This window comes from Rhamphochromis sp. 'chilingali' (assembly GCF_963969265.1).
Source record: "Rhamphochromis sp. 'chilingali' genome assembly, chromosome: 8".
NCBI lineage: Eukaryota > Metazoa > Chordata > Actinopteri > Cichliformes > Cichlidae > Rhamphochromis > Rhamphochromis sp. 'chilingali'.
In genome coordinates, this window is record NC_137935.1 from 40,128,708 (window position 1) to 40,155,900 (window position 27,193).

The 27,193-nt window shown below is 42.8% G+C and overlaps 1 protein-coding gene across 3 annotated transcripts in view; it reads right to left on the reverse strand.

Moving 5' to 3' along the window:
* The window catches only part of sorl1 (sortilin-related receptor, L(DLR class) A repeats containing), a 98,656-nt gene that overhangs the window by 60,992 nt on the left and 10,471 nt on the right, over nucleotides 1-27,193 (reverse strand). For 2 of the 3 annotated variants that reach the window (XM_080888095.1, XM_080888094.1), the window contains exons 2-5: nucleotides 13,071-13,187; nucleotides 6,030-6,164; nucleotides 4,925-5,086; nucleotides 3,963-4,030 (exon numbers count right to left, since the gene is read on the reverse strand). In XM_080888095.1, the coding sequence (XP_080744221.1) occupies nucleotides 3,963-4,030; nucleotides 4,925-5,086; nucleotides 6,030-6,164; nucleotides 13,071-13,187 (482 nt within the window). Of the gene's footprint in view, nucleotides 1-2,656; nucleotides 2,810-3,962; nucleotides 4,031-4,924; nucleotides 5,087-6,029; nucleotides 6,165-13,070; nucleotides 13,188-27,193 lie in introns of those variants that run through there. The other variant, XM_080888096.1, reaches the window with a different exon arrangement.

The window sequence follows — 27,193 nt, forward strand, 5'->3', positions numbered from 1 at the left end:
TGGCGACAGTGGGAAGGAAAAACTCCCTTTTAACAGGAAGAAACCTCCGGCAGAACCAGGCTCAGGGAGGGGCGGGGCCATCTGCTGTGATTGGTTGGGGTGAGAGAAGGAAGACAGGATAAAGACATGCTGTGGAAGAGAGACAGAGAGTCGGATGTGTTGGTTTACACCATAACTCTCCCCACAGCTACTGTGCAGCTCTGCTAAGGTTGGCCAGGCCACGCCTCCTGGACTCCTGTTGCTCTTCCTTACTAACTGACACTCCCTGTTATGGTCCAACAGAAGCTTCAAATGCTTTAACTATTCATACTTCTACTGATATTAAAAGTCACCAGTTCAACTGCTTTTATTGACTAGCCATCAAACCATATAGCTTCTTCTTACCAATAACCAGCAAACAGTTGAGCTGCTGCTGACAGAAATTCATTCACAGAGCAAAAAGGTTTTTTCCCCACATAGATAAACGGTGAGGGCAACCTGCCTAAAAGAGCGTCAGTCTAGCATCCACTCAGAGTGGAGGGGAAGCATCACAGATCAACAGGTCTGCCTGCATTGTCCAGAAATGCTTCCACTGGTCCCTCAACCCCACAGGACTCCAGTTGTTTCTGATTCTAACTTACAGCAAAAATCTAAGCGTGCTGAAGCATTTGGAACAGATAAGGAGTACATAATGACTCATTCCATCATGACTGCTGGCAGTAGCATAGTACAAGGGCTGCAAAGGAAAGGATACTTCTGCACCAAAGCTATAATTCAGCTTTTACCAATCACCGTGAAATGTAGTTAAGGGAGGATATTGATTACATATTTTGGCACACGGCAGGTATAATTCTCTTTGGAGAAGGCAAACATTAGTGCTCTGTTTATTCTATAATATAAATCAGTCCAACAGAGCTTGAAACCAGGTTTCACTGCAGCGTTGCATGTTGAGCTTTATAAAAAAGAACTAAAGGAGCACTGCCTAAATCACTGTTAATGACACCTGCAGCCCTGTAATGATCTGCAGTCAGCATCCTGTTACTCACTCTTGCATGCAGCTCTTGGTTAGTGACTGATTTATACCACAATCCTGATGATGGTAATGACAACAAAGCTGACTCGCACATAACTAAGCAACCAATGTCAGATGTGTCTGTGTAGATTCTCAGTCATCCAGGTCATGGTAGTCTAAGGAAACTGGAAATATAACAGCGGGACTGTTTAAAGTTTCGTCAAGATCCTTCACCTCTCGTCCAACGTCAGTTCTAAAAGCAAACAGTGAAGATCCCAGATACATGTGGAAGAAGCTGGCTGCTATTAGTATGGAAAGAAAGTCTTAGTTATGCACATTAGCTTAATGCCAATACAACATTTATGATGACTATTTATGATGACTACGATTCTATAGGTTCAACAGAGTCATAAATCTCTTTAGCTGGGGAATTAATTTGGTAAGCTAGCCATTCAGCATTTCCACTAAAAGGGCATCTGTGCAGGAAGTGATTCACAGGTACACATACCAAAGAAAGGTAATCAGATTCAGCACCTTCGAGTTTACCACCCTCCATATGGCAGGGTGGTAAACGCATTAGGTCAGACGTCCACCACCCCTAAACATCAACATCCTCTCCTACCAAAGGATGGGAGAAACCCAGCTGTAGACGTTGCGTGGGGGTGCAGATGTAATCTTTATTTTGTTTAACAAACAAAACAAACCCACAGCAACACACAATTTTGCTAGTAACAACATTAGCAACTAAGCTATATTAGCGGAGGAAATCATTTGAAAACAGTCAGCTAAGCTACCAGATAAGCATCAGGAGTCAGATGAATTTGCTAACTGTGGATTTTGCTCCATTAGATGGCTTGCATTCTTATGTATTAGCAGACATGCTAGCATTAGCTAACAGTAGCCAGAAAAACAACAACAAACAAACATCGAAAGGTTAAAACTTTTAAACAACATTATTTACTTGATACCCAAGTTAACAGCTGGCAGGCTAACACTAGCTTGGTTAAAGTTAATGTGAGAGATGGCGAGCAAAATGCTACCTGAAGCCATGTTTTAGTTTGAGTTGGTCATTTGTTGACTTTAGCGATCAGTGAACTCTGCCTTTCTTTCATGGCTGCTGTTGCTCACTGATGATGCTGGGCGCAGAAGCACTGAGTATTTTACCAGGAACTATTTTACCTTTCAAACCTTCCATGTTTACACTAAAATAATGAAAGCACTAAATACTGTATCAAGTTTCCATAAGTAGCAGTTATCCTGGCAAACCTGATGTAATCCAGGTAGAGTCCATTCAGCGTCCATCCTGTCACTCGGTTTTCTGCCTTGGTGACAACATGTTACTCTGCTCAATAAACATCTAAAGGCTCCTGGCTGCAGAGAACCTGCACCAACATAGCCAGAGTAAAGTGTTGTCTCATGTTGTTTCACAGCCTCGATTAAAATACTACAAACACAACAGGGGAGGCTGCCGTCTCTCAGCCACTTACATGACACTGTGAAATTATCCCAACCGAAGCTCACAGTACAAGCCAAAAGTGTTGGGTCATGCACTTAATAACAGGACAGCAATGACTACACATTTTTCCAAGGTGCACTAATGTTCAGGTTTGACAACTATCAACAGCTACACAAACACAAGCTTGAAAACGTGCAACAACTGCTTACCAGAAAAATGTGCATTCTTGCAATCAAAATGTATAATTCCAGCATGATAAGAGTCCATCCTGAACCCAGAAAACCTCACAGTCATGTCGGGAAACAGTTAAATGAGAATCATTCATTGAGGAGTTCTAGTCATCTTCATGTGGAAGAAAGTGAGGATGCCTGGTGTGGGGACAAGGGGCTGTGACAAAGGTCTGCTTTACACAGTGGTGTTAGTGAGGCTTCCTTTATTGGTCAAGACAAGTTTACACAGCACTCACAGCTGAATGGAGACACCATAAGCCCAGATGTTCCAGACTGGGCCTCACTATGCTCACTGGATTCATGATCAGCCTTACACATCTGAATGACTTTATGCAGAACAGCTTAAACTGTTACTTCTTCTTTGCATTATTGATCTTTTATCAAATCCAGCCAGTAGCCAACAAATGTTAGAGTTGAGATAAGCTGTATTGTATAAAATCACAGGAAACACTGTGCAGACAATCATTAAACTGCCTACAATTTGTTGGTTGTATTTTCATATTACTCAAATAAGACTGGGTTTCCATGACGATCCAAGATAATCTGGGTCAGGTTCCATCTCATCCAAAGCTCAACACATCTAATTAACAGTCTTAACTTTATCTTAACTTTAACTTTTACAGCAGGCTGTTCACTGTTGAAGCCTGCAGTCATGCTATTTATATTTAATTACTTTAGATTTTGTCAAACCAATCACTGAATAACCACAGACCTGTGATCATAAATGCAGCCACAACTCTGAGTTGTATCATTCCTAATACAGCTCGACTCTTCTTTCAAGATTTAACGGCGTCAGCTGTGAGTGTGGGCTCTGACCTCTTATGTATAGAAACACCAAACACCGTTGGATTATTCTTTTGGATAATCCAACAACAGAAATGACAAAATTAAGCAATTTATTTTTTAATGAAGGTGTCTACTTTCATTAAACGGACTAAATGTTAACTGACTGTCCTGACACTGGAATAAAGCAGAGCTACTTTGTGTCAGATAAAGAAGAAAAACACATTTTCATTAATTCTCTGTGTTATTGTGGTAATGTCGACGTGCTATCGAGTAAGGATGAACTCATCTGTGTATCAGAGTTGTTGACTAGAAATATCAGACAGCGCAGCAATAACTTGTAGAATAATTTATCTATTTATGTGCTTGTAGCTAACGCCTGAAGGCCGAGGACATGCAGATTTAATAGGAGTTTTCTGGAAGGTTATATTTCCTCAGCATTGTGTTGGTGACAGGATAGATACACCCTCTGATGCCTGTTGTACTGCTTCAGCCTCCTTACCAAAAGTAGGTCTTCACGTGCTCTTGGATCAACACCCACGTCTCCCCAAAGTCGTCCGATTTCCACAGCTAGAAAGGCAGGAGAGGAGAGAGGGTGTAAGGAGAGAGCAGGAGGAGGAAGGGGGAGGAGGAGGAGGAGAAGAGGGGGGTGGTGCACTGTAAAAATGTAGGTCAAGCTCATTCCTTCGTTTTGGCTCCAGCACACATGTAAAGGAGAACACCGGAGAGACGTTTGCCACTGTTATGTTTGAACTCAGGAGAGCTATGATGCAAGGACATCACTTCCTGTCCCGGTTAGAATATCCTGCATGTGAATTTCTGAATCGAACAAGCGACGAGTACTTCATATCAAGCACACGTGCAAGAAACAGTCACGATTTCAGCCTTCGTTTTAGGATTTTAAAAATTCAGAGGAACAGTCGGTGAATGCTTTGGAAACACCAAAGCATTCACCGACTGTTCTCATAAAATACTCATAAACTGTGGTTACTCTGGCAGCAGCAGCCTAACTGAGTGTCCAAATACGTCCCAGCTTATTTACCTGGCACACACTTTTTTTACACGTTTCCACAGAGCTGTTAGACATTTGTAAGGAAGACATCGTCCTTCTGTTTGTATCAAAATATGTAGAATACTATCAATAACTGCAAGTATTCACATAAGGAATAATAAAATCCATCAAGTCCACATTGTGTGAATATTCAGTGCAGAAAGGCTTCATGAAATGTTTTCCTACACATGCACATGACTGGATCAAGATGAAGCTGAAGTCATTTGAATGCAAAGCTACAGTCATTTTATCAGGTCAAATTTCGGCTGTAACAGGGAGTCAAACTCACACTACAAATGCTTCATCATATCTACAAGCACCACTCAGTAAAAGGTGTCGCTGAGGCTTCATACTAAAAAAAGTGCGTCATTCTTTTAAACACACAGCACTGTAAAGTCAGAGCATCGCTTTACCTGTTTGTTGGGATGGGAGCCGTCGTAGCCGAGCACCAGGTTGGCTCGTCTGCTGTGGAGCAGCAGGTCGGTGGGTTTGAAGGGGAGGGAGAAGCCCTGGACGTTCCTACAGAAGTCAAAGGCGTTCCAAAGGTAGTTGTTGGTAGAGTCCACAAACAGGTACTGAGGAGGCAGACAACAAACAGAAGCATTAAATAATAAATCTGACAAATCCTAGAAAAGTTTTCTTTGAGGGGAAACAAAGTTTAAGGTCTATCAGGCTGACTTTGCACAAACTCAGCTCCGCAGAAACGTTGGGAAACAAAATGCAATGACTGACAAGCTTAAGCCCGTGTTTACTTCACCATCGGGCGCCAAGGTTTAATCCTTAAAAAAGTATCAGTGAAGAAAACGAGTTTGCAACATAAAATCATGAAGAGCAGAGGACTCAAATGAATCAGCTGATGGAGCCTTTCCAGATGTGGAAGCTACCAGTTCCACAGCCACTGATTTTAAACTGAACACTGATAACACTCCTGATGGTCCCACCACGTTCACACAAGGATTCGTCGTTGCATGATGCAGGATGTGTCCCAGTTACTTCCTGACAGTTAATGCAGTGCTGCCTGAAGTCTGCCTCTTTGATACGCTCTTTTTAGACCTGATGTTACCGATCTGCTGACAGTTAACTTAATTAGTTTCACCATGTTACTGCAGCTGTTTCCTTTTAGTAACAGTTACTTTTCCAGCTTTTTGTTGCCTCTTTCCCAACTTCTTTTGGGAATGTGTTGCTGTATGAGCTCACATTTTTCTTAAAATTGTACTTTTTCTGTTCCGATATTTGGATATTTGCTGAGTTTTTCAGCTCTACTTGACAGAACAGTTCAGCTCCACCAAAAGACGACCAGTGACAAATCCACAGACACTGAGATATGTGCAGGAGGAGAAGCTGGATTAGTTTCCACAATTCCACCATTGGATCTTAAATTTCCCATAATGCAACCAAAAGCTTTATTTCATACCTGACAGTATACAGCTGACATCACAATGTGTGCTGTGTAGAATACATACAGGAAACTTTCCACTTGTCTCTCGTGTAAATACGGGTCAGTGGGACCAGACTCACCCTCCTGTTGTCTGCAGGGCTGTGGTAGAACTGCGAGATGACCTGCTTGCTGCCGTCCTTCATCTTAGCCCCCGAAAACTTGAACTTGTGTGAGACGGGTATGAAAGTGGTGCCGTGGTCATAGGACACGTAGACCTGAAGACAACAAGGGAGGTATGAATGCCTGCACCCGGCGGTCCCTGAGAAAAGGCCTGGATTATATTTTTTTTTATCAAAAAATTCACTCGGCAAACTGCAAATTCTGCCATTTTAAAAACACTAATAATAATAATAATAATAATAATGATGATGGATTGCATTTATATAGCGCTTTTCAAGGAACCCAAAGCACTTTTTACAATTCCACTATTCATTCACTCTCACATTCATACACTGGTGGAGTCAAGCTAATCTGAAAGGTCTGCAGGTCTTAATGCTCAATTCTGATTTTTTGATCAAATCCGATTTTTTTGTCTGCTTCTTCACACTACAAATAAAATGTGACGCGCTCTAGTGTGAACCCTCAAAGCGGCCCACATGCACAAAAGCAGACGTCACACACAGCGCGCTCTGTTTAGACTATGGCTGGGTGATATGGCCTAAAATTCATATCACGGTATAATTTGAAGCATATGCAGTAACGATATATATCGTGATATTTTCTTTTCTTCTGTATAACGTATTTTACACACTATAACGCGCACTTAAAATCCTTTAATTTTCTCAAAAAATGACAACGTGCCTTATGTATGAATTCTGGTTGTGCTTAATGACCTCAAACAGATTTTATGTGCTACACGCCGCTCAAAAATCTGTCAAAAATGTTTTAGTACGACTTTGCTAAGCTACGAAGCCGCACCGCTTGATAGATTGTCGGAGCATTATGGCTGCCGTAGTCAGGAGCCTTGTGGAGTAATCTGGGTCCAAAACTCCGTCATCTTCAGGTCCCAAAGTAACAAACGAACACTGCAGCATCACTGAGAGTTAAAATCTGTCTAAATTCTTTAATCTTTAATAAAACGATCAGCATTGCTGCTTTACCAGGTGTAACAATTAAGTTTAGCATCCAGGCATCCATGAAAACAGAATTTATTAAATTTAACACAGTTAGAGGAAGTTAGCGGTTAGCAGGAAGTTAGCTCACTAGTTTCCACCTAAGCATGATATAGCATGTTCTGACTGAGAGATTTCTGAAAAATTCAAACGTACAGCTCTGCTATCACTTCCAACATAGATGAAGACAGAAGCTAAACAGCAGTGATGTTTGTAGGGTTACTGAAGTTGGACTAGCTGGTAAACAATGATGTGCTACATGATTGCTAGCAAAACAGCTACGTTAGCATAACATTAGCACAGTGAAGTTGAAGGATGAACGCTAACTTTTTTCCACTCGATAAAAGTTAACGTGAAGGTTCCTGATGGTTAGAGACAAATGCAATCGCATAGCAGGATGCTGTAAACGGACCAAACTTCAGTCAGGAGAACAACTGAGATAATCCATCCACAATACGAGGTTAGTCATTAATATACTGCAACAACATGGGAATAGAGCAGCTGTGATAGAATTCAGCATTAAAGAATCAATGGTACAGAAGTGGAGGAAGCGCAGTTTTTGGCTTTCCTCATCTTCCAAAAGTGCTTCGTCTCTTCGCTGTCGCCGGCCATAATTTGCAGATGTTGTTGTTTGCAGCCGCTGCGAGGCTTTCGACCAAAACAGGAGCAGCTTGATGACACCATCAACATGCGCTATCGTGGTAGAGCGGTATAGTAAAGATCTCTACCGTTGGCCAAATTTATATCGTTTCTACCGTAAACCGTTTATACCGCCCACCCCTAGTTTAGACCCAGACCAAACAGTATTGTTTGACTGATGGCCTTAATATAAAGACTTGTTTACGTTTCCCAATTTTGCTTTAAGTTATAAAGTTATTTTGTTATTTACATTTGGCCTAATAAGGATCCTTATTGCTGTTTTAGAGGAGCGCTGCTTCAGAGGATAGTTGCAGATTTCTGTCAGAATCTGCAGATTATACATTTACAAATAAAATGTTCACGTTTCTCCAACGTTGTCTTCCCAACAGTTTCACTGGATGGCCAGGAAGCGTTCGCGATGTCTTCTCCGGCGCTGATAATTGGCGTCTGTCTTGTGTCAGTGACGTAAAAGACGGATTTAATGCGACATGACCATCAAACAGCAGTCGCTTTCTAAAACATCAGATATGTATCGGATTCAGTGCCACATACGAAAGTGACCCAGATCGGATTTGTGCCATTCACACTGTCATACCATGATCGGATATGAGTCGCACAGGGTCAAAAAAGTCGGATTTGATGCGCTTTCGCCTGCAGTGTGAACGTAACCTTGGTGATCCACAGTTTCAAGGAAGACAAATTTCTGCGCCTGCTGTGTGTTCGAGAGGATGAAGGGGTTGATTAATGACTGAATACTAGGGGTGCAACGATATTCGTATCGATATTGAACCGTTCGATACAGTGCTTTCGGTTCGGTACGCATATGTATCGAACAATACAACATTTGTAATTTATTTTATCAACTTTCCTTCTGACGATGCTGTCTGTGTGGAGCGCTCAGTGAATCTGCGTTCGACTACTCTGCCTAGGCTGCACTGTCGAGCGCAGATCCACTGAGCACTCCACACAGACAGCATAGTCAGAAGGAAGAGCGCAGGGCAAGTTAAGCTCTCCTTGCAACATGGCAAATTGAACCTCCCCCACCCTCATTTAGATCTGGTGTTTGGAACTATTTTGGTTTTCATGTGACGTATGACCCTGAAGGTAAGCGAGTCATGGACTAAAGTAAAACAGTATGTTGGATGTGCCATGCAATGCTCAATTACATGGGTGGGAACTAGCGTGTTAGCGCAGTTAGCTCGTTAACGTGTTGGCCGTCTAGCCCCACGCACGGGGCTATCAGGGGTAGCTCGTTAACGGAGATTTGCCGTGTTGTGGCGTTAACGTCATTTCAACGAGATTAACCTGAAAGCACTAGTGGGAACACAACGAATATGACTGCACATTTACTCCGACAGCATCCTCGTGCAAAGACAAAAACAACAAGCATGCTACTAACTTTACCCGAGTCATTTAGACAGCTGTTAGCACATGATTCTCCTTATGGGGACCTGATATGTTTAATATGCTGCTGAGAATATAGCCCAGAAGAAGCGTATAGTATAGCTTTTATTTTGGAAAGAGACATTTCTCTGTAATAAACTCTCTTTTCCAAAGATGAGTGATTCCTCAATCAGATACAGGGCTCGCAAAATCGCTAGCCCGACGTCCCGGGGCTAGCGATTTTTCCAGTCGGGCTACCAAAATCTATCTCTGCCCTGCCCGTCGGGCTATTGTAGGAAGGAAAAATATATGTCAATGCTTTTGCATTCTTTCAGAAATGTAGCTGGGTAATTATGTCATTGGCATCGGTGAGCCACTGTCAATATGTGACATATTGAAATCGCGTTTGAATTTGCGCTTGTTTTTTGCTTTCACTTTGCAATCGTGCGAACTGTGTATAGAGAGCGACAGCACTGATCTGTGAGTGATGATAATTTGTGCACCAATTCCTCTGACGTCTTATCAATCGTTAGCTTACTATGCAAACATGACAAGTGAAATCTCCTGCAGCTTAAACATGTGAGAGGTTGATCGCGCAGAGAATCGCTGAGCTTATGTGAGTCCGTGTGTAAAAGCAGCAGGATATATATTTCAGTTCTGCTGAGCCAAATAAGACAGGTCAGGGTGAAGAAGTGACAGCCAAAGAAAAGCTTACCACAAAACGGAGAAGTTATGACAAATCAGACTATAAGGCAAAAAGAAAGTGCAGCTTTATGGTTTCATGGACAAAAGAATTTCTGTGGCTGCAATATGACGAGCTTAATAACCAGGGCTGCACATAAGTGGTCCGCAGGTGCGCATTCGCTGTCAAAATAAAAAACACGCACAAGGGTTAGGGTTAAATTTAAAAACTGTACTTTTGAGTTAAAATCTATATTTATAATTTTAATAAATGACAAATTAAAAAGGCATGAACATTTTTTTGTATCGAAAAAATATCGAACCGTGACACCAAAGTATCGAACCGAACCGTGAATTTTGTGTATCGTTGCACCCCTACTGAATACCTACAAAAAGATGTTACTTTATAGACACTTCGATGGTGAAAGATGGTAAAAGCAAACTAACTGTGGCATGGATGTCAGCCTTTTTCAGAGAAACAAGAAAACCAAAAATAAGAAAATATCTACCACATGTCCTTAAACACAACACCCTGTGCTTGTCGGTGTGTGAGATAGGCCATAATTAAAAAAATGTTCATTTTCATTTAAGGCTTTATGCCCCAAATAAAAACTCTGTGGCATCTATAAAGGACAAGTGTGACTGGTTGGCTGCAGAGCCTTTCAGTGTTTGTAAATGGTGACGTGTGACGAAGACGAACTGAATGCAGACTCGTAGCATCTCCTTGTAGAAAACTCAGCATACATGTGAAAGGAAGTCTAAAGGTGCGAAACTCTGTCTGCACTTTGCACACATGCCCCAGACACTTCAAAGCAAACGTGTTAAACTGATGTACGACCTTCAGTCACACGCAACTAAACTTGAATTCATGAAAGATGAGGGGACCAACGCCTCCGCTGTAACCACAACGTGAGCTTGTGTTTGGCCACAGCAAGAGGTCAAAGGTCCCATGTCCCATATGTAACACTACCATATTAAATCCCTGAGTTGATGGAGAGATGACAGAATCTGTCTTTTAACAGTCTGGTTGCCTCCATGCTGCCTGTGCACACACGCTAACGCTCCTAACATAATATCTACTGAAATAAGAGAGCTTTGCAGTTCATCGGTTTATCTTTATTAACTCTGACAGTGACTTTGAAGCCTGAATCATTTCAGCGTCTTCAGAAACCAGACTGTGTATTTGTGAGAGTCAGCTTTTCTGGATTTCAACAAAAAGACGTTTATTTGGATTGTGTGTGTTTCCTTTCACTTTCACCAGAACACAAGTGGAACTGCAGTGACATAAAAACAAGCTGAATTCAAAACACGACCTCACGTATGCATTTCGAGCAATTTCAGAGAATAATGGAAATTACAGTTTTTTACAGATGCTAGGACACATTTCTCAATACTTAGGTCACGTTTGCAAAACTCCTCACACAGTGAGCACAACAGAAGTCTATGTGGGCTAAACTGAGGACCAGTTATCATTGTTTTGGCACAAAATGCATCCAATGACTACATCTCTCAAATTTCATGAATTATCTTCTCACTCAGACACAACAACTGCCAAAAATCTTTGTACGTACAGGACATTTTGCATGTGCTTACATACTGTTTTCAAAACTGTTAAACTCATGGCCAAAACAATAACACAATGCAAAACTTGAAAAGACAGCAAAATGCAACAGCAATATTTTATTGAAACATATTTTAAATCTAAAAATGCAGTTTAACCAGCCACAGCTGATTCTCATTGTAGATGAACATCTACACAGGTGTTACTCCTTCAATTTTTCAACTCCTTCAATTCTGGCAGCCAGAAGATTCTTTCCTAGGTGTGTTGCCCATAGATGACATAAGATGTGATGTGGATGAGAACCTGTGGCCAAATGGAGGAGACCGAGTAGATTAGCATTACTATTGTATGTGTATCAGTGGATGGTGTGTATACAAATTCTTGTATTTTGGGATTACTTAGTGCAAAAAAATAAAAATACATAAACAAATATTAACGAATTCTGCATGATGTCTGATTCATTCCAGTAACATATATTGAAATTATAAACAGAGATGTGTCCTTGTTTTACACAAGAAAACACTGTAATGCTACATGTTGTTAGTGTTTTTAGGTCATTGTTTTGTGGGTGACAAAGTGTGTTTGTCGGCTGTCAACCTTTGCTAGTGTTCTGGAAGAATGAGTTTATTTGAGACCTGAATGAAGTGTTTTGGTAGTTGTAGTGCATTTTGAATGTGAAATGAACTGCTTTGCCAAGCTGACGGTCAGTTAGGAGGATTGTGTGAAGTGTTTTGCAAAAGTGACCTAAGTATTGAGAAATGTGTCCTAGTGGCTGTAAAAAACTGTAAACACATTTTTAATAAATAACAGCCAATAATCTATAAAGCTGTGCTACCAGTATTTACAATTTTGGCTTTAGACACTTTGCAATCACTGGGGAAAAAATCCTTTTGAGACTATTTTTTAAAACTATTATTTATATTTCGCTCTGGCTCTGACAGCACACGGACACAAATACTCGTAACCACAGTAATGTCTGGTCAGTGGCCATTACCCTCACACAGCTGTGCTTGGTAAGTAGTGAGCGTGGAGGAAATATTCAATGCTGAGGTCCTAACTGTCTATCAGCAGTTTAGCTAGCTTAGACTGCAGGTCAGCATGAAGGTGTTTGAGTAATAACTGCATCGGTCGTTATTCCAACCAGCTATTTAAGGTTGATGGTTCTGCCCAACATGGTCACTGTTAAGGACTGGCATGATGAGATAAATCTTTCTGAGGAATACAGAACAACATCCATCCCATAATGAGACAAAACAAACTTCCCAATCGAAGGAAAAGCAGTATTCCCCTCAGCTCTCCGTCTGAAAGTGCTCAGTCATCCCAGGAAGTGGAAACAGAAGCGGCGTGCTGTTTAATGGCTGTGTTTGAGGCCTTCAGTTTCTTTTCTCTGTGTGTGTGTGTGTGTGTGTGTGTGTGTGTGTGTGTGTGTGTGTGTGTGTGTGTGTGTGTGTGTGTGTGTGTGTGTGTGTGTGTGTGTTGAGGTAGCAGATGGGACCGATTAATGTGTAGCTCAACACTTGTACCATCATGAGAAACATGTTAAACAAGTGTGAACACAAACCTTCTGCTACGCTGCTAATTTACACAGACAGTTTACAGACTGGGATTTAACTGGAAAACCAGGCCTGAGACTAACCTGAACACTGTATGAGCCTACTGGAAATAATCCTGGGCCTTCTGGTTTTAGTATTCCCAGGTTTCCTACCCTACATGTTACATGCATGGATGTTTTCAGGCGTACTCACCGAGCTGGTTTTGGACCCAGTGGTTCCTGCACTGTCTCGAGCCAAGGCTACAATGACATTACTCTTCTCTCCTGCCCAGTGGACGACCATCTGGTTGTGAGAGTCATTCAGGTTGGCCTGTAGAAAAAAAAGTGAACATAAGGTGCAAGGAAACCTTTCCAATCTGAAATTTAAATGGGCTGAAATATCCAGCGATGACACGGACACAGAGCTGTGACGGTACTGAAGGTCGGTTTGGAGGCTTTTTCTCTTTAATAAGTAAAATAATCATTTAAAAATTTACTGAAGTTCTCTTTGTCTGATATTAAAATTTCTTTGAATATTAGAAACAAAAAAAAATGCTTAAGGCCCCATAAAGGCTCGGGAAAGCTGTAGTCTTACTTTAGGGTACCCATTTGCACAGGCTGGTGAGAACACCATTGTTTTTATCCCTGTGGACACGTGACACTCGAGGAGACGGATGAGTTTAACACAGTATCCTGATCTGCTGAGTCACAAAGATGGATGCAGACATTTCTTCAGGCCAGCATATGGTTTGAATCTGAGGCGCTGAATCAAAGCCAGGCACAAACTCACGTCTCTGACTCCTCACACCGACTTTCTGTCTTCGGCGGCCGGACTGTCAAACGATGCAAAAAGATAAGGATCAACGGAGCTCACAGATCTGAAGCCGCTTCCCAGTTTTATGACAACTCGGTAAGGAATTCAAACAAACCAGGCCGTGACCTGAGATAACCCCAGGCTGTTGAGCCCGCGTCTGTCAGAACATTTCCAAAAATGAGACAAATCACATTTAATCTGTGAATCCAGATACGCTGTGCACAATCTGAATGATTTATTTAGCAACAACATCAAAGTAGCACAAGTCAATATTTCATGGGAAAAACTGGCCCATGTGTCATTTAACGGGAGTCACCGGGCTGATAGTCTCCGTTTGTTTATATGTATTTATTTGTATTTAACAAAGAGTCAGTTTCCAAAAATGTATTTTGGCCACTCCTGACATTGATCTGCATCTCTAGCAGTCATCATCAGCACACCAGCTGTTCTGCTGTTCAACTGACAGCAGAGCAAACTGCAGCTGCAGATGAAAAGGACACAAGAGAAGCAACAGGGGGGAAGCCCCGCCCCGGAGCAACACGCAACCACAAAGCAGATTCAGATTCCACCAGTTTAACCAGTCTAGCTTCCACTGGGTGTTTTGGGAGGTTTTTGCAATTGTTTCTTTTAATAACCTCGTAGCAGGACGACGGTCTGTCGTCGTGTCTGCTGCCACCGTGTTTGAAGAAGGGACAAAGTTTTTGTCTGTGGTCACACAGGTGCAGGACCACCGTCCTAAGGACAGTCAGTCCAGAGGTGCACGTCACAACCTTCAGGACACGCCTGAAGTTCTGCTCTGCGAGTCAGTGTCAGGACAGTGAAGCTACTCGTGATTTTTCATCCTCTCTGTCCGTGGATCTCAAAGTAAGGCGCTTTGGGCTTGAGCACAACCATCCATCACAATCTGTGGACAGCAGGACGGTGTATGTGGAAGCACGTTTAAAATCAAGTGCAGAGGGCCTGTTCGTGGTGCTGAAAGGACACCCAGCGAGACGGCGTGTCTGAACGGTTTCTTGGAAGACGTTGCGGCAGCGTGGCACAGAGGACGGAGCTGCAGCACAGAGCAAAGCACGCTTTTCTTTTACTCCGTAAACATCTGGCTGATCGTGCTCCAGCAGTGCGTCTGCACAGGACCGACCAATAACTTGCTTTAACACAAACTCCATCTCCTTCGGTGCACCTCACGTGGCGCCTGGATCAATGATAAAAAAACCAGGCGATTTCATCTCTTTCTTTGTCGCTGGCTCTCTCTGCTTTCCTCTTCTCATCTTTTATTGATGATGTTAAGAAGGGCCCGGCTGCCTGAAGGGCTCCTTTTTGCTTCAAAGGCCTTTCCCTGCATTTTTCTAGCAGTTCTCAGTGAGGAGCAAACAACAAGTATCGCTGTCAGCTGTGATCAGACACAACCCTCCACCCAGTCTGCTGCCACCGCCGTAACAACGGTGAGGACGACGATGCCAAAAAGGTAAAATTATGACTGCACAAAGGACTCGGGCCTAATGAGATATTCAGCCTGAGACTTTTCAGCAGTAAAGAGCGACTGCTGGCAGTGCAGCCCGCACTGCCACGCCTCACGTGCTGTTAATATTCGCACGTTTGTGCCAGTGTTGGACGGCATTCTGCCAAACGCAGCGATGCTAATATCTCCACCTACAGCGGTCTAAAAAATCTATAGAGTGCTGCAGCAACAAGGCTCGCTGTGCAGTTAAGGGGGCGGCCTCGAAAGGCAGGATGTACGAGGATAGATTTGTTCTTTAGCATAATTTAACCAGAAAACAGCAGAACAGATGTCCTGGAGAGCTAGACTGTCTGTCGCCAGCAAGACACAAATGTAACCTTTTCCTGATGTAAGGTCCAACAAAGGGACAACTATGAGGCGCTGCGGCACAGTCAACTTCACTGAGACCCGCTTTAGTCATCTCCTCCTCCTCTCCGTCTTCTTCAGCGTGCCTCCCTCAGGTAAAAGTCTGGGCCGTGTCTGGAGCCGAGGTGTTGCAGCGATAAATCTCTGTATTTTTGGCATCGCTGGTCCCTGTGAGGGGGTGAAGGGGCTCTCGGGACGGACACATGAATCCAGAGAGCAGCGATGAGTCCAGAGATAAATATTGTCTGTCAGGTTGCAGCAAATTGCAGGAAGACCTTCAGCAGTACAGGTGGTCCCGCCATGGGTGATTACTGCTGTGCAGCTCCACTGCACATGTCGCACGCACCACAACGACAACAACATGTGTACCGTATACACCACAAACGATTATTTTGTAGGGGTGCAACGATACACAAAATTCACGGTTCGGTTCAGTTCGATACTTTGGTGTCACGGGTCGATATTTTTTCGATACAAAAAAAAAAATGTTCATGCCTTTTTAATTTGTCATTTATTAAATTTTCACGGCACATTCCACACCACATCTCTGTGCGTTCATCATTTGTTTGAAGCCAGCTCACCTCCTGCAACTACTTTTCCGAGAATACGTGCTTCTTTTGTGGTTCGGACTCCTGACATTTCTTTGGAGGTGGAGGAACATCACAGTAATTGCTTAAAGGAGCTTCTTCGACATCTTTAAGAGTTCTAAACAAATGTCTGTCCTCCTCCTGAAAATCTTTTGTACGCAAACACGCGTTGCAACTTCTTATCTTGTGCGTGTTTTTTATTTTGACAGCGAATGCGCACCTGCGGACCACTTATGTGCAGCCCTGGTTATTAAGCTCGTCATATCGCAGCCACAGAAATTCTTTTGTCCATGAAACCATAAAGCTGCACTTTCTTTTTGCCTTATAGTCTGATTTGTCATAACTTTTGCATTTTGTGGTAAGCTTTTCTTTGGCTGTCACTTCTTCACCCTGACCTGTCTTATTTGGCTCAGCAGAACTGAAATATATATCTGTCTGTGAAGGTTCTCAGTCATCCAGGTCATCGTAGTCAAATATATATCCTGCTGCTTTTACACACGCACTCACATAAGCTCAGCGATTCTCTGCGCGATCAACCTCTCACATGTTTAAGCTGCGGGAGATTTCACTTGTCATGTTTGCATAGTAAGCTAACGATTAATAAGACGATGTCAGAGGAATTGGTGCGCAAATTATCATCACTCACAGATCAGTGCTGTCGCTCTCTATACACAGTTCGCACGATTGCAAAGTGAAAGCAAAAAACAAGCGCAAATTCAAACACGATTTCAATATGTCACATATTGACAGTGGCTCACCCAATGACATAATTACCCAGCTACATTTCTGAAAGAATGCAAAAGCATTGACATATATTTTTCCTTCCTGCGATAGCCCGACAGGCAGGGAAGAGATAGATTTTGGTAGCCCGACTGGAAAAATTTTGCGAGCCCTGTATCTGATTGAGGAATCACTCATCTTTGGAAAAGAGAGTTTATTACAGAGAAATGTCTCTTTCAAAATAAAAGCTATACTATCCGCTTCTTCTGGGCTATATTCTCAGCAGCACATTAAACATATCAGGTCCCCATAAGGAGAATCCTGTGCTAACGGCTGTCTAAATGACTCGGGTAAAGTTTGTAGCATGCATGCTTGTTGTTTTTGTCTGCTTCCACTTGTCTTTGCACGAGGATGCTGTCGGCGTAAATGTGCAGTCATATTCGTTGTGTTCCCACTAGTGCTGTCAGCGTAAATCTCGTTGAAATGACGTTAACGCCACAACACGGCAAATCTCCGTTAACGAGCTACCCCTGATAGCCCCGTGCTAACTGCGCTAACACACTAGCTCCCACCCATGTAATTGAGCATTGCGTGGCACATCCAACATACTGTTTTACTTTAGTCCATGACTCGCTTACCTTCAGGGTCATACGTCACATGAAAACCAAAATAGTTCCAAACGCCAGATCTGAATGAGGGTGGGGGAGGTTCAATTTGCCATGTTGCAAGGAGCTCAGCTTCTGTCTTGCTAGCTTGCCCTGCGCTCAGTGAATCTGAGTTCGACTACTCCGCCTAGGCTGCACTGTCGAGTGCAGATCCACTGAGCGCTCAACACAGACAGCATCGTCAGAAGGAAAGTTGATCAAATAAATTTAAAATTTTGTATTGTTCGATACATATGCGCACTGAACCGAAAGCACTGTATCGAACGGTTCAATATCGATACGAGTATCGTTGCACCCCTAATATTTTGATAGTCGACTAGTCAGATCATCATCCATTGGACGTACAGCTTATTGCACCAGCAGCATCTGCTCCTATATAACTATCATTAGCTTACAGCTTGAAGTGTTTAAGGTATGTGCTAACTAAAAGTAAAGACAAGATGATAGTTTATTGAATTTTAATGAAATTTGCAGATTGTTTCGGTGAAGTTTAATAAACTCCTTGCTATCTAAAATATAACAGGACATCGGAGTAAATATCTTGGAGCATCTCACACTTCTGATAATCAGCTGTCTGCTTGACGTTTATTCAGCTGTGTAAAAACTATAACTTTAATCTCAGCCAAACCGATTTACTCAGCAACAAATAAAATACTAAAGAAAGCCAAACAACAACATTTTTAAGTTATCTAAGTGACTTATGTATGTTTAACCTGAGTAGCGAAAGACGGCGGTGGGTTTGAAAACGATTTGCCGGGAGTCCGGTGTTTTCACGGCTCTAGTGAGCCTAGCCCTGAAAATATGTTAAACGAAGAAAAAAAAAGAAAAAAAAAAAAAAAAGAAAATATGTTAAACGTTTATTTTGTGACCCAGAAAGAATAATAAGAGTAATATTAAAACTAACTAGCTGCCACCATTGTTGGAAACTGAACTGGGCCGCGCTATGAATTCTGGGACAGAGCTTCTTCTTCTTCTTCTTCGGGGTTTAACGGCAGCTGGCATCCTTGTACATGCAGTGCTGCCATCTTCTGTTTCAGTCCGTTATTACACTCTTAAATCCTGCTATTATTCCTGCGTCTTTTGTGATCTTACAAAGCTTCAAACGACGCGTCGACTATTAAATCAGTCGTCGACAATTTTGATAGTCGACGTAATCGTGACGAGTCGACTAATCGTGGCAGCCCTAACTCCCAGCAACACAGCATATTTGTTCCAAGCTCCATGAAGTGGTGGTGAACCCCTGCAGAGATCAGGCTTTGTGGTTCAGGCTCAGCTGACCGTAACACGACCCGTCACGCATGCTTCCTGTTGCTGATAGATCAGGGTTTCAACAGGCATATTTGAGGGTTCCCAGAAACTCACAGTAAAATGTTTTATAGTGCTTTTTAAGACACGCCGATCCCTCCGCAGAGCCCCCCACTGCCATTTCACCGCATGTACAGCCGCATTGTTTACCTCCAGCTGAGACGGTGGAGATCCCCGTTGATCTGACTCTGCGACAGGAAGTCCAACAATTTACACCAGGCTACAAAAATGTTGTGGAGCTGCCAGCCGGCTGATTACAGGTGAGCGGGCTGCAGTCTCGAGAGAACTTCATGCAAGCTTTAAAAACTCTTATGGCTTCAGTGCTGACACTTAAGCACTTTTTACACAACAAGAACATTGCTAATTGGGCAGCTCCGTTTCCCACGGTTACACAAAATAAAAGCCTGGCTTTTAATCTGACCCATGTCAGTTTTCGGGGTTAGCGGTAAGAGTCGTCATAACTGTTGCAGGTCACTCTGTAGCTCTGCTGACTGTGGGGGCGCACAGATTTACTCCCCCAGCTTTCTGCAACACTAATGAAGAGGATTTATATTCAGTACTAGAGCAGGGCGATATGGCCAAAAATATTTATCACGATATATATTTGAAAATTTGCGATAACGATATAACCGACGATATAATTGATGCGAGACAAAATACAACTCCACAACATTACTAGCGCAAAAAGACAACCTTCCATTTATTTTCACTTAAACAAGAAGCTGGTTTTTATGTACATTAAAGCTTTATAAAAATGTAACAGTGCAAATGCAAATTCCTTGCTGAAAGTTTAACCAAAAGGCATTTCCAGTAGAAATGGGCTGACATATCCTGAGCATAACCATGTATAATATCCACTGAAGTTAAAAAGAGGTGCTTTGCAACATTAAACTGCAGTGTGCAGTACGCATTTTTCGGACCATAAGGTGCACGGGATTATAAGGCACATTAAGCGAAACAAAGCAGTCAGATAAATCAAACTTTATTAAACTCATTCTTCTTGCTTCCTCCACTTCTGTACCATTGATTCATTAATGTTGAATTCTCTGGCAGCTGCTCTATTCCCATGTTGTTGCAGTATATGAATGACTAACCTCGTATTGTGAATGGATTATCTCAGTTGTTCTCCTGACTGAAGTTTGGTCCGTTTACAGCATCCTGCCATGCGATTGCATTTGTTTCTAACCATGAAGAACCTTCACGTTAACTTTTATAAGTGGAAAAGTGTTAGTGTTCGTCCTCCAGCTTCACTGTTTATGTTATGCTAACATAGCTGTGTCGCTAGCGATCACGTAGCACATCATTATATACCAGCTAGCCCAACTTCAGTAACCCTACAAACGTCACTGCTGTTTAGTTTCCTGTCTTCATTTATGTTGGAAGTGATAGCAGAGCTGTACGTTTGATTTTTTCAGAAATCTCTCAGTCAGAACATGCAATATCATGCTTAGGTAACTAGCGAAACTAGCGAGCTAACTTCCGCTAGCTTCCTGCTAACTTCTAACTCCGTTAAATGTAATAACTTTTGTTTTCATGGATGCCTGGAAGTTAAACTTTATAGTTACACCTGGTAAGGCAGCAATGCTGATCGTTTTATTAAAGATGAAAGAATTTAGACAGTTTTTAACTCTTAGTGATGCTGCAGTGTTGTTTGACCTGAAGTATACGGAGTTTAGGACCCAGATTACTCCCAGATTTAAGAGCATCTTAGTCCGACAAATATGACAATAACGACGGCCGCTTGCATGTTCTGCAAAAAAATGTGCTTTGTTGTGTATCTGACGGACAAACACCAAACCAGTTCCACATCACTGAAGTTGCACCATTTTTACAAACCAATTCTGGTTCATCTGTTTCACTCAACAATCGGCCATGTGCGTATGAAAACAAAGGCACTGTGCATGCGCGTTTTACTCCCATTCTATCGCGATATTTCATTTTCCTATCGTTGCCTAACATTATACCGGTATTACCGTGAACGGTATAATATGGCCCAGCCCTATTCAGTACCCACCTTTTACCCCACCCACTGCCACAGCTTCACTGGATGTTTGTCATACTCAATAGCACTTGCTGTTACCATGGTTACCGTGGACTTAAGTTTTAACATTTTTTTTAATTGTAGGATTTTGTCCTTTTAAAGAAAGCAGTAATATTTCATAGGAATAGTCTGTGTCATGTTGTTGTCCTACAGAACATTGTGCAGAAACAGCTGATGGTAAGTCTCCTGCTCAGTTCCAGTTCGTATCTGTCCAGGAAACAAAAACACCGTCAGCACTGCTTCAGAGTTTTGACAAGGGGGCAAGCTGTAGCTTAGTAACAGCAGAAGAGAGACATCCCATCTTTGTGTTGTTATTTAGGACACTGATGAAGCCGCCCTAAGGTCAGTGAAATGTCACGACTCACTGCCTGTCCTGCTTTTTCTTCCTCATTGCAACACGGCCGGCAGTCCTGAAGCGTGGAGCTCCTTAAATGCTCACGTCCATCAATCTTTCTGACAGTTATGTGGCCACTTTTTGTGGGATGAAGAGGAGAGGGCGTCGCAAGCAGCCATCAGGGGAACTGTACTGCAGTGCTCCTCGTCTCAGTGTTTCGCAGACAATGCGTGATGCTTTCCATATTTAACCCTCCACATTCTGTGAAACAGGATCCAGTAAAACCAGCAAACCAAATCATCGTAACGTGCAGAAGGGAAGGAGCTCTCGCTGCTCATCAAGCTCCAGCGCTCCAAGGTGAAACCCTGAGAGCTAACAGACCGGAGCGGCTCCGTCACTCACCCTGCAGCATGAAGCACCAGGTTAACATCAGCACTGCAACGCTTTACTCACACCGCAAACCAGCGTTTGAATCAGACTGCGCTACTATTACCAGAGCTGTGTTTAATAAGCAGAACCAGATGCATCTTCATTTATTCCAGAACCACTTCTTACTCATGCCTACATTACCAACAATTCAATTTGCCTGCACACAGTTATGTCAAGGATTTGGGTGGGTTAGCAGAGATGATGAGCACGCTCCAGAGGTCTGTTGAGCTCAGTCACTTTTTAAAATAAGGCCCCAAAATCATCCAACTCAAGTGACAACACTCACAGACACCCATAAGGCTCCAACTTTGTTTTCCTCATATTCCACAATACTCTGAACAACCTGGATTTACTGCAGCTGCTGCTGAAATTCATTCTTTACATTATCCACACATATATACATAAACAGTGGTTCAACAGACCGCCTGCTTCAGAGTGCTGTCGTTAGTGCAGGGAAACAAGCAGCACTGTATCCTGACACACCTGTACTGGCAGCAGACAGAAAAATGTGCCACTGTTACTGAAACTTGTGTCAGCAGCTGTTTTTCAATGTGCTTAAACACACTGAAATCTGGGAATTAGGAGGCCTGGTTCAGTGTGCCACACATCACGCCGCTGAATGAGGCCATCAGGGAGTACACTTACTACGACTCCCGGTTACATGTCGAACGTTCACATGAACGCAGCAGAACATTGCCCCGAGCATCACACCGACTTTCATAGCACACTCCTGCTGCCATTTCATCATACACAACACACACAGCCAGCAAGATGGAAAAATGTACTTTGTCCTTTAGGCCAGTCTCCTCCTGTCATTGCTCCACGGTAGGGCTGGGCCATATCATATCATTCATTGTAATACCAATACAATGTTAGGCAACAATAAGAAAATAAAATATCGCAACAGAATATGAGTAAAACGCGCATGTGCAGTGCCTTTGTTTTCATACGCACATGGCCAAAAAGCATGGCGGCAACAGAGAATAAGAAAGGCGGATCGTTGAGTGAAAGAAATGAACCAGAACTGGTTTGTAAAAACGCTGCAACTTCAGTGATGTGGAACTGGTTTGGTGTTTGTCCGTCAGATACACAACAAAGCACATTTTTTTTGTAGAACATGCAAGCGGCCGTCGTTATTGCTGTATTGTATGTCAGTGCGCCCCAGGGCAGCTGTGGCTACAACTGTAGCTGCCTTCACCAGTGTGTGAATTTGAGAGTGAATGAATAGTGGTATTGTAAAGCGCTTTGAGGGGTCCCGAAAAGCGCTATATAAATCCAATCCAATATTTTTATTATCATTATTATTATTTGTCGGACTAAGATGCTCGTAAATCTGGGAGTAATCTGGGTCCAAAACTCCGTCTGCTTCAAGTCCCAAAGTCAAACGAACACTGCAGCATCACTGAGAGTTAAAATCTGTCTAAATTCTTTCATCTTTAATAAAATCATCAGCTTTGCTGCTTTACCGGGTGTAACAATTAATTTTAACATCCAGGCATCCATGAAAACAGAATTTATTACATTTCACGGAGTTAGAAGTTAGCAGGAAGTTACTGGAAGTTAGCGCGCTAGTTTTGCTAGTTACCTAAGCATGATATAGCATGTTCTGACTGAGAGATTTCTGAAAAAATTCAAACGTACAGCTCTGCTATCACTTCCAACATAAATGAAGACAGGAAACTAAACAGCAGTGACGTTTGTAGGGTTACTGAAGTTGGGCTAGCTGGTATATAATGATGTGCTACGTGATCGCTAGCGACACAGCTATGTTAGCATAACATAAACAGTGAATCTGGAGGACGAACACTAACACTTTTCCACTTATAAAAGTTAACGTTAAGGTTCCTGATAGTTAGGGACAAATGCAATCGCATGGCAGGATGCTGTAAACGGACCAAACTTCAGTCAGGAGAACAACTGAGATAATCCATCCACAATACGAGGTTAGTCATTAATATACTGCAACAACATGGGAATAGAGCAGCTGCCAGAGAATTCAACATTAATGAATCAATGGTACAGAAGTGGAGGAAGCAAGAAGAATGAGTTTAATAAAGTTTGATTTATCTGACTGCTTTGTTTCGCTTAATGTGCCTTATAATCCCGTGCACCTTATGGTCCGAAAAATACGTACTACACACTGCAGTTTAATGTTGCAAAGCACCTCTTTTTAACTTGTGTGGATATTATACATGGTTATGCTCAGGATATGTCAGCCCATTTCCGTTGGAAATCCCTTTTGGTTAAACTGTCAGCAATGAATTTGCATTTGCACTGTTACATTTTTATAAAGCTTTAATGTACATAAAAACCAGCTTCTTGTTTAAGTGAAAAAGAATTGATGGGTTTTTGCACTAATAAAGTTGTGGAGTTATAAAGTATTTTGTTTTTGTCTCGCGTCAGTTATATCGCAAATTTTCAAATATATATTGGGATAAATAGTTTTGTCCATATTGCCCTGCCCTATTGTGTACTATATATAAAAACCAGTCTATTTATCACATCATCCAGGTGGAGAAATGGTTCATGTGGCACATGCTGTTGCAGTGTTTGGTGCTTTGTATGAGACGTGTCAGCCTCATACAGGCTGAGGTGAAATACAGCAAACCAGGCTTATGCATGAGTCACTGGGAGCAGGACACACACACAGCAGCAGAGCAGGATTAGCACCGAGTGAAACATTAACATTCAAATCAAACAAGATCCAGACAAAGAGGTAACCCAGTGTAAAGACTGCTCCCTGGGTAAATGCAGACACGTGCATAGACTGCGCTCTACCACCCAACATCTGACTACAGGACACAGCTCAACTTGATCCCTTTGCCTGTTTGAACGCCGCTGTGCAGTTTTACCCATGTTCATACATGAACATAACTCTGCAACCCTACACCAAGAAATCCATCTTCAACATTCCTGACAAAAGCTCCAGGAGCTGGAATGTACTCAGAACAGCACCATCAGACACAAGCAGTTCACACGGAGATCAGGTTCAGTTACTCACTTCAGCTTTTTTTTTTCCGTCCTACAAAAGATATCATCAACATTGTTCCTCATAAACGCTCAGCAGCAGCTGAACATTCTGAGCTTCTCCTGGACAGACGATCAAGACTCTGATGGAGAAGACTCCCGTCCACTGTTAGACAGAGTGCAGCTCCACAGTCTTGAACCGTGGATAGAGACAGCAGCTCTGGACCGAGAGCTGCACTAACCGGAAGCTACAACAAGTGGAGAGCATCCTGTGCCACTATACTCAGGTCGAGTGCTGCACTTCAACATGGTGGAGCTGGACGAGACCGCCGCTCTGTTAGTTATTGTCATAAAGTGGATGCTGAAGTATATAATTATAATACCGCAGGGCCTCGCGAGTGGGCTTTATGACAGAAAGCAGTCTGCATGGCACTGATATTCTTGTGGTGCTTGTACATACCTCATTTTTTCAGTCAAAATTTGGATTAAGAAATCACACACACAAAAACAAAGTGTTAACTGCTCCAAGTATCTCGCCACCATGAAAGGAAAAACATGAAAGATTTCTATTAAACGCTCACATTTGCTTCCCACCCTTCTAGTGCTTTCATATTTCTTTGGAAGGATGGAGGCGGTTGGCTCAGTGTCTGGTAGTACCAAGGAGTGGATTGCACCAACGATATGCACGGGCATTCAGCCCATTCTCCACCCTCCCCACTCCTCAGCTCAGCTGCGTGTGTGCGTTAGGGGGTGGCAGCGTGGCCAAGAGAGTCGACGAAGCCCGACTGAAACAATGACATCATCTCTGCAGGACTGGCCGGCAGAGAAGTCTCGCTGCACTCTCACCTCGAGCTGACTGTCCAGTGTCCATGCTCAGGCCGGCCGGTGGTTTAGTGCAACAGGGACGAGACACAACTGAGCCCCTGTTCTCCTCCCAGTGTGACTGCAGACCTCCGAGTTCTTTGCAGACTCACAAAGCAAGGTGTTCCAGAACTTCCACACCAAAATAATGCATGAAAGCAAATGAAAGGCAGGCAAATGATAATGTTGAACATCCTTGTTACTGTGTGGTATGCCGCCACTCGATAGAAAATGATGAATGCTACAAAGATCTACTGAGACATGGGCCCAAGTTGGCCCACACCGAGAAGGCTCTGCTTGATACGTCTTACAGCAGCTTTACAAACTCGACCAGATAAAAACCAATGAAGTCGTTTTCATACCGGAGCAGATGCACACACAGTGGGCTGCGTGCAGACAGCTCACAGTGAGACAGTGTGGTGAATTTTAAAGAGGGTTTGAGCACCAGAATCAGCACACAAGCATCAGAGCAGAGCGTAAAGAGGCGCGCTGTTGCTCAGAGGACCGCGTCTACTGCTTTCAGGGTGGAGAGATCGATGCTGCTGTAAACGCAACACCAACTCCAGCTGATCGGGCAGCTCACATGCACCATGCACGTTTTTGTCACACACTAGTGCAGTTTGAAGACATGGGCGGTGTGGGGGCATTGAAATGTACGGGATGTCTAAAGTGAGAAAGTGAGCGCCCCGTCAGTTGGGTTGTGTGACATATTTATTGGTCTCTCTGTGCACATCTGTCCAACTTCTTAAACAGAACAGTCGTGTAGAGCAAAGTCTCAAAGATCAAAACTGTGGTTATTGTCCCCGATTGTTGTTTTTGAATTGTCTACGCTCAAAATACCCACAAATCGCTTGACAAAGCACATTCCTTTTGTGCTGTGTGAGATCCAGCAGCTTAACGTCTGTCTGAATCAACTCGAGATGGAAAATGTAGCCTTAAAATCCACAATGAAAATCAAAAACTTTCAAGGACATTTGCGATAATTATATTTATGATGACTTAGAGAAAGAAATTGCAGTGACTGCAGCTTGCAGATAGCAGCATTGATTTGTGCTAACAAAACAAACAGCATTATCCATCCTTGGTTTCCACTGTCACTGATGCCACGAGGTGCCGGCAGCAACAGCAGCGACACAGCATAAGCTAAAGTTAGGCAGTGTTTTCCCTGGAAGTGTTGGTAAATCCTGTTTTACAATAACTAAAGTAGTTTTTTCTTGTAATTCCCCAGGAGCCTGCACAATGTTGCCTCATAATAAAAGTGAGAAATATTTTCTACCTGGGACGTTGTCGAGCTTTTTAACCAGCTGCTTTTACCACCACATAACTGCATCAGTAATTTCCATCCACCATTTGCTCCGCCTGTGATTTAGAGTGTAAATAGCAAATGCTACAGCGATGTTTGGTTTACTCTTCAGCCTTACATCACCAGCTGTTAGCATCGCCTCCTTCCTAGCTTGGTTGTCTTTAGCAGTGTGTTTTTTGGCTCAGCGGTTGTCGCTTCCCCCTTTAGTGGTAAGAGTTTTCTTGCATGTTTGGTGCTTTGTCACAGGCTGTAGAAGCAGCTCAATTTTTACTACACTGAAGCCTGAAACATGGCTCCTGCTCTCAGACATGCCTGGGCTGGTCTTATTGTGTGGCACTAGGTAACAAAAATACACACTGCAAGTCCAACGTCCAGTCTAATGTATGAGGTTTAAAATTGTCTGTGTAATTTTTATGTGTTCATTAATCAGAATTTTAAGCAAGTCCT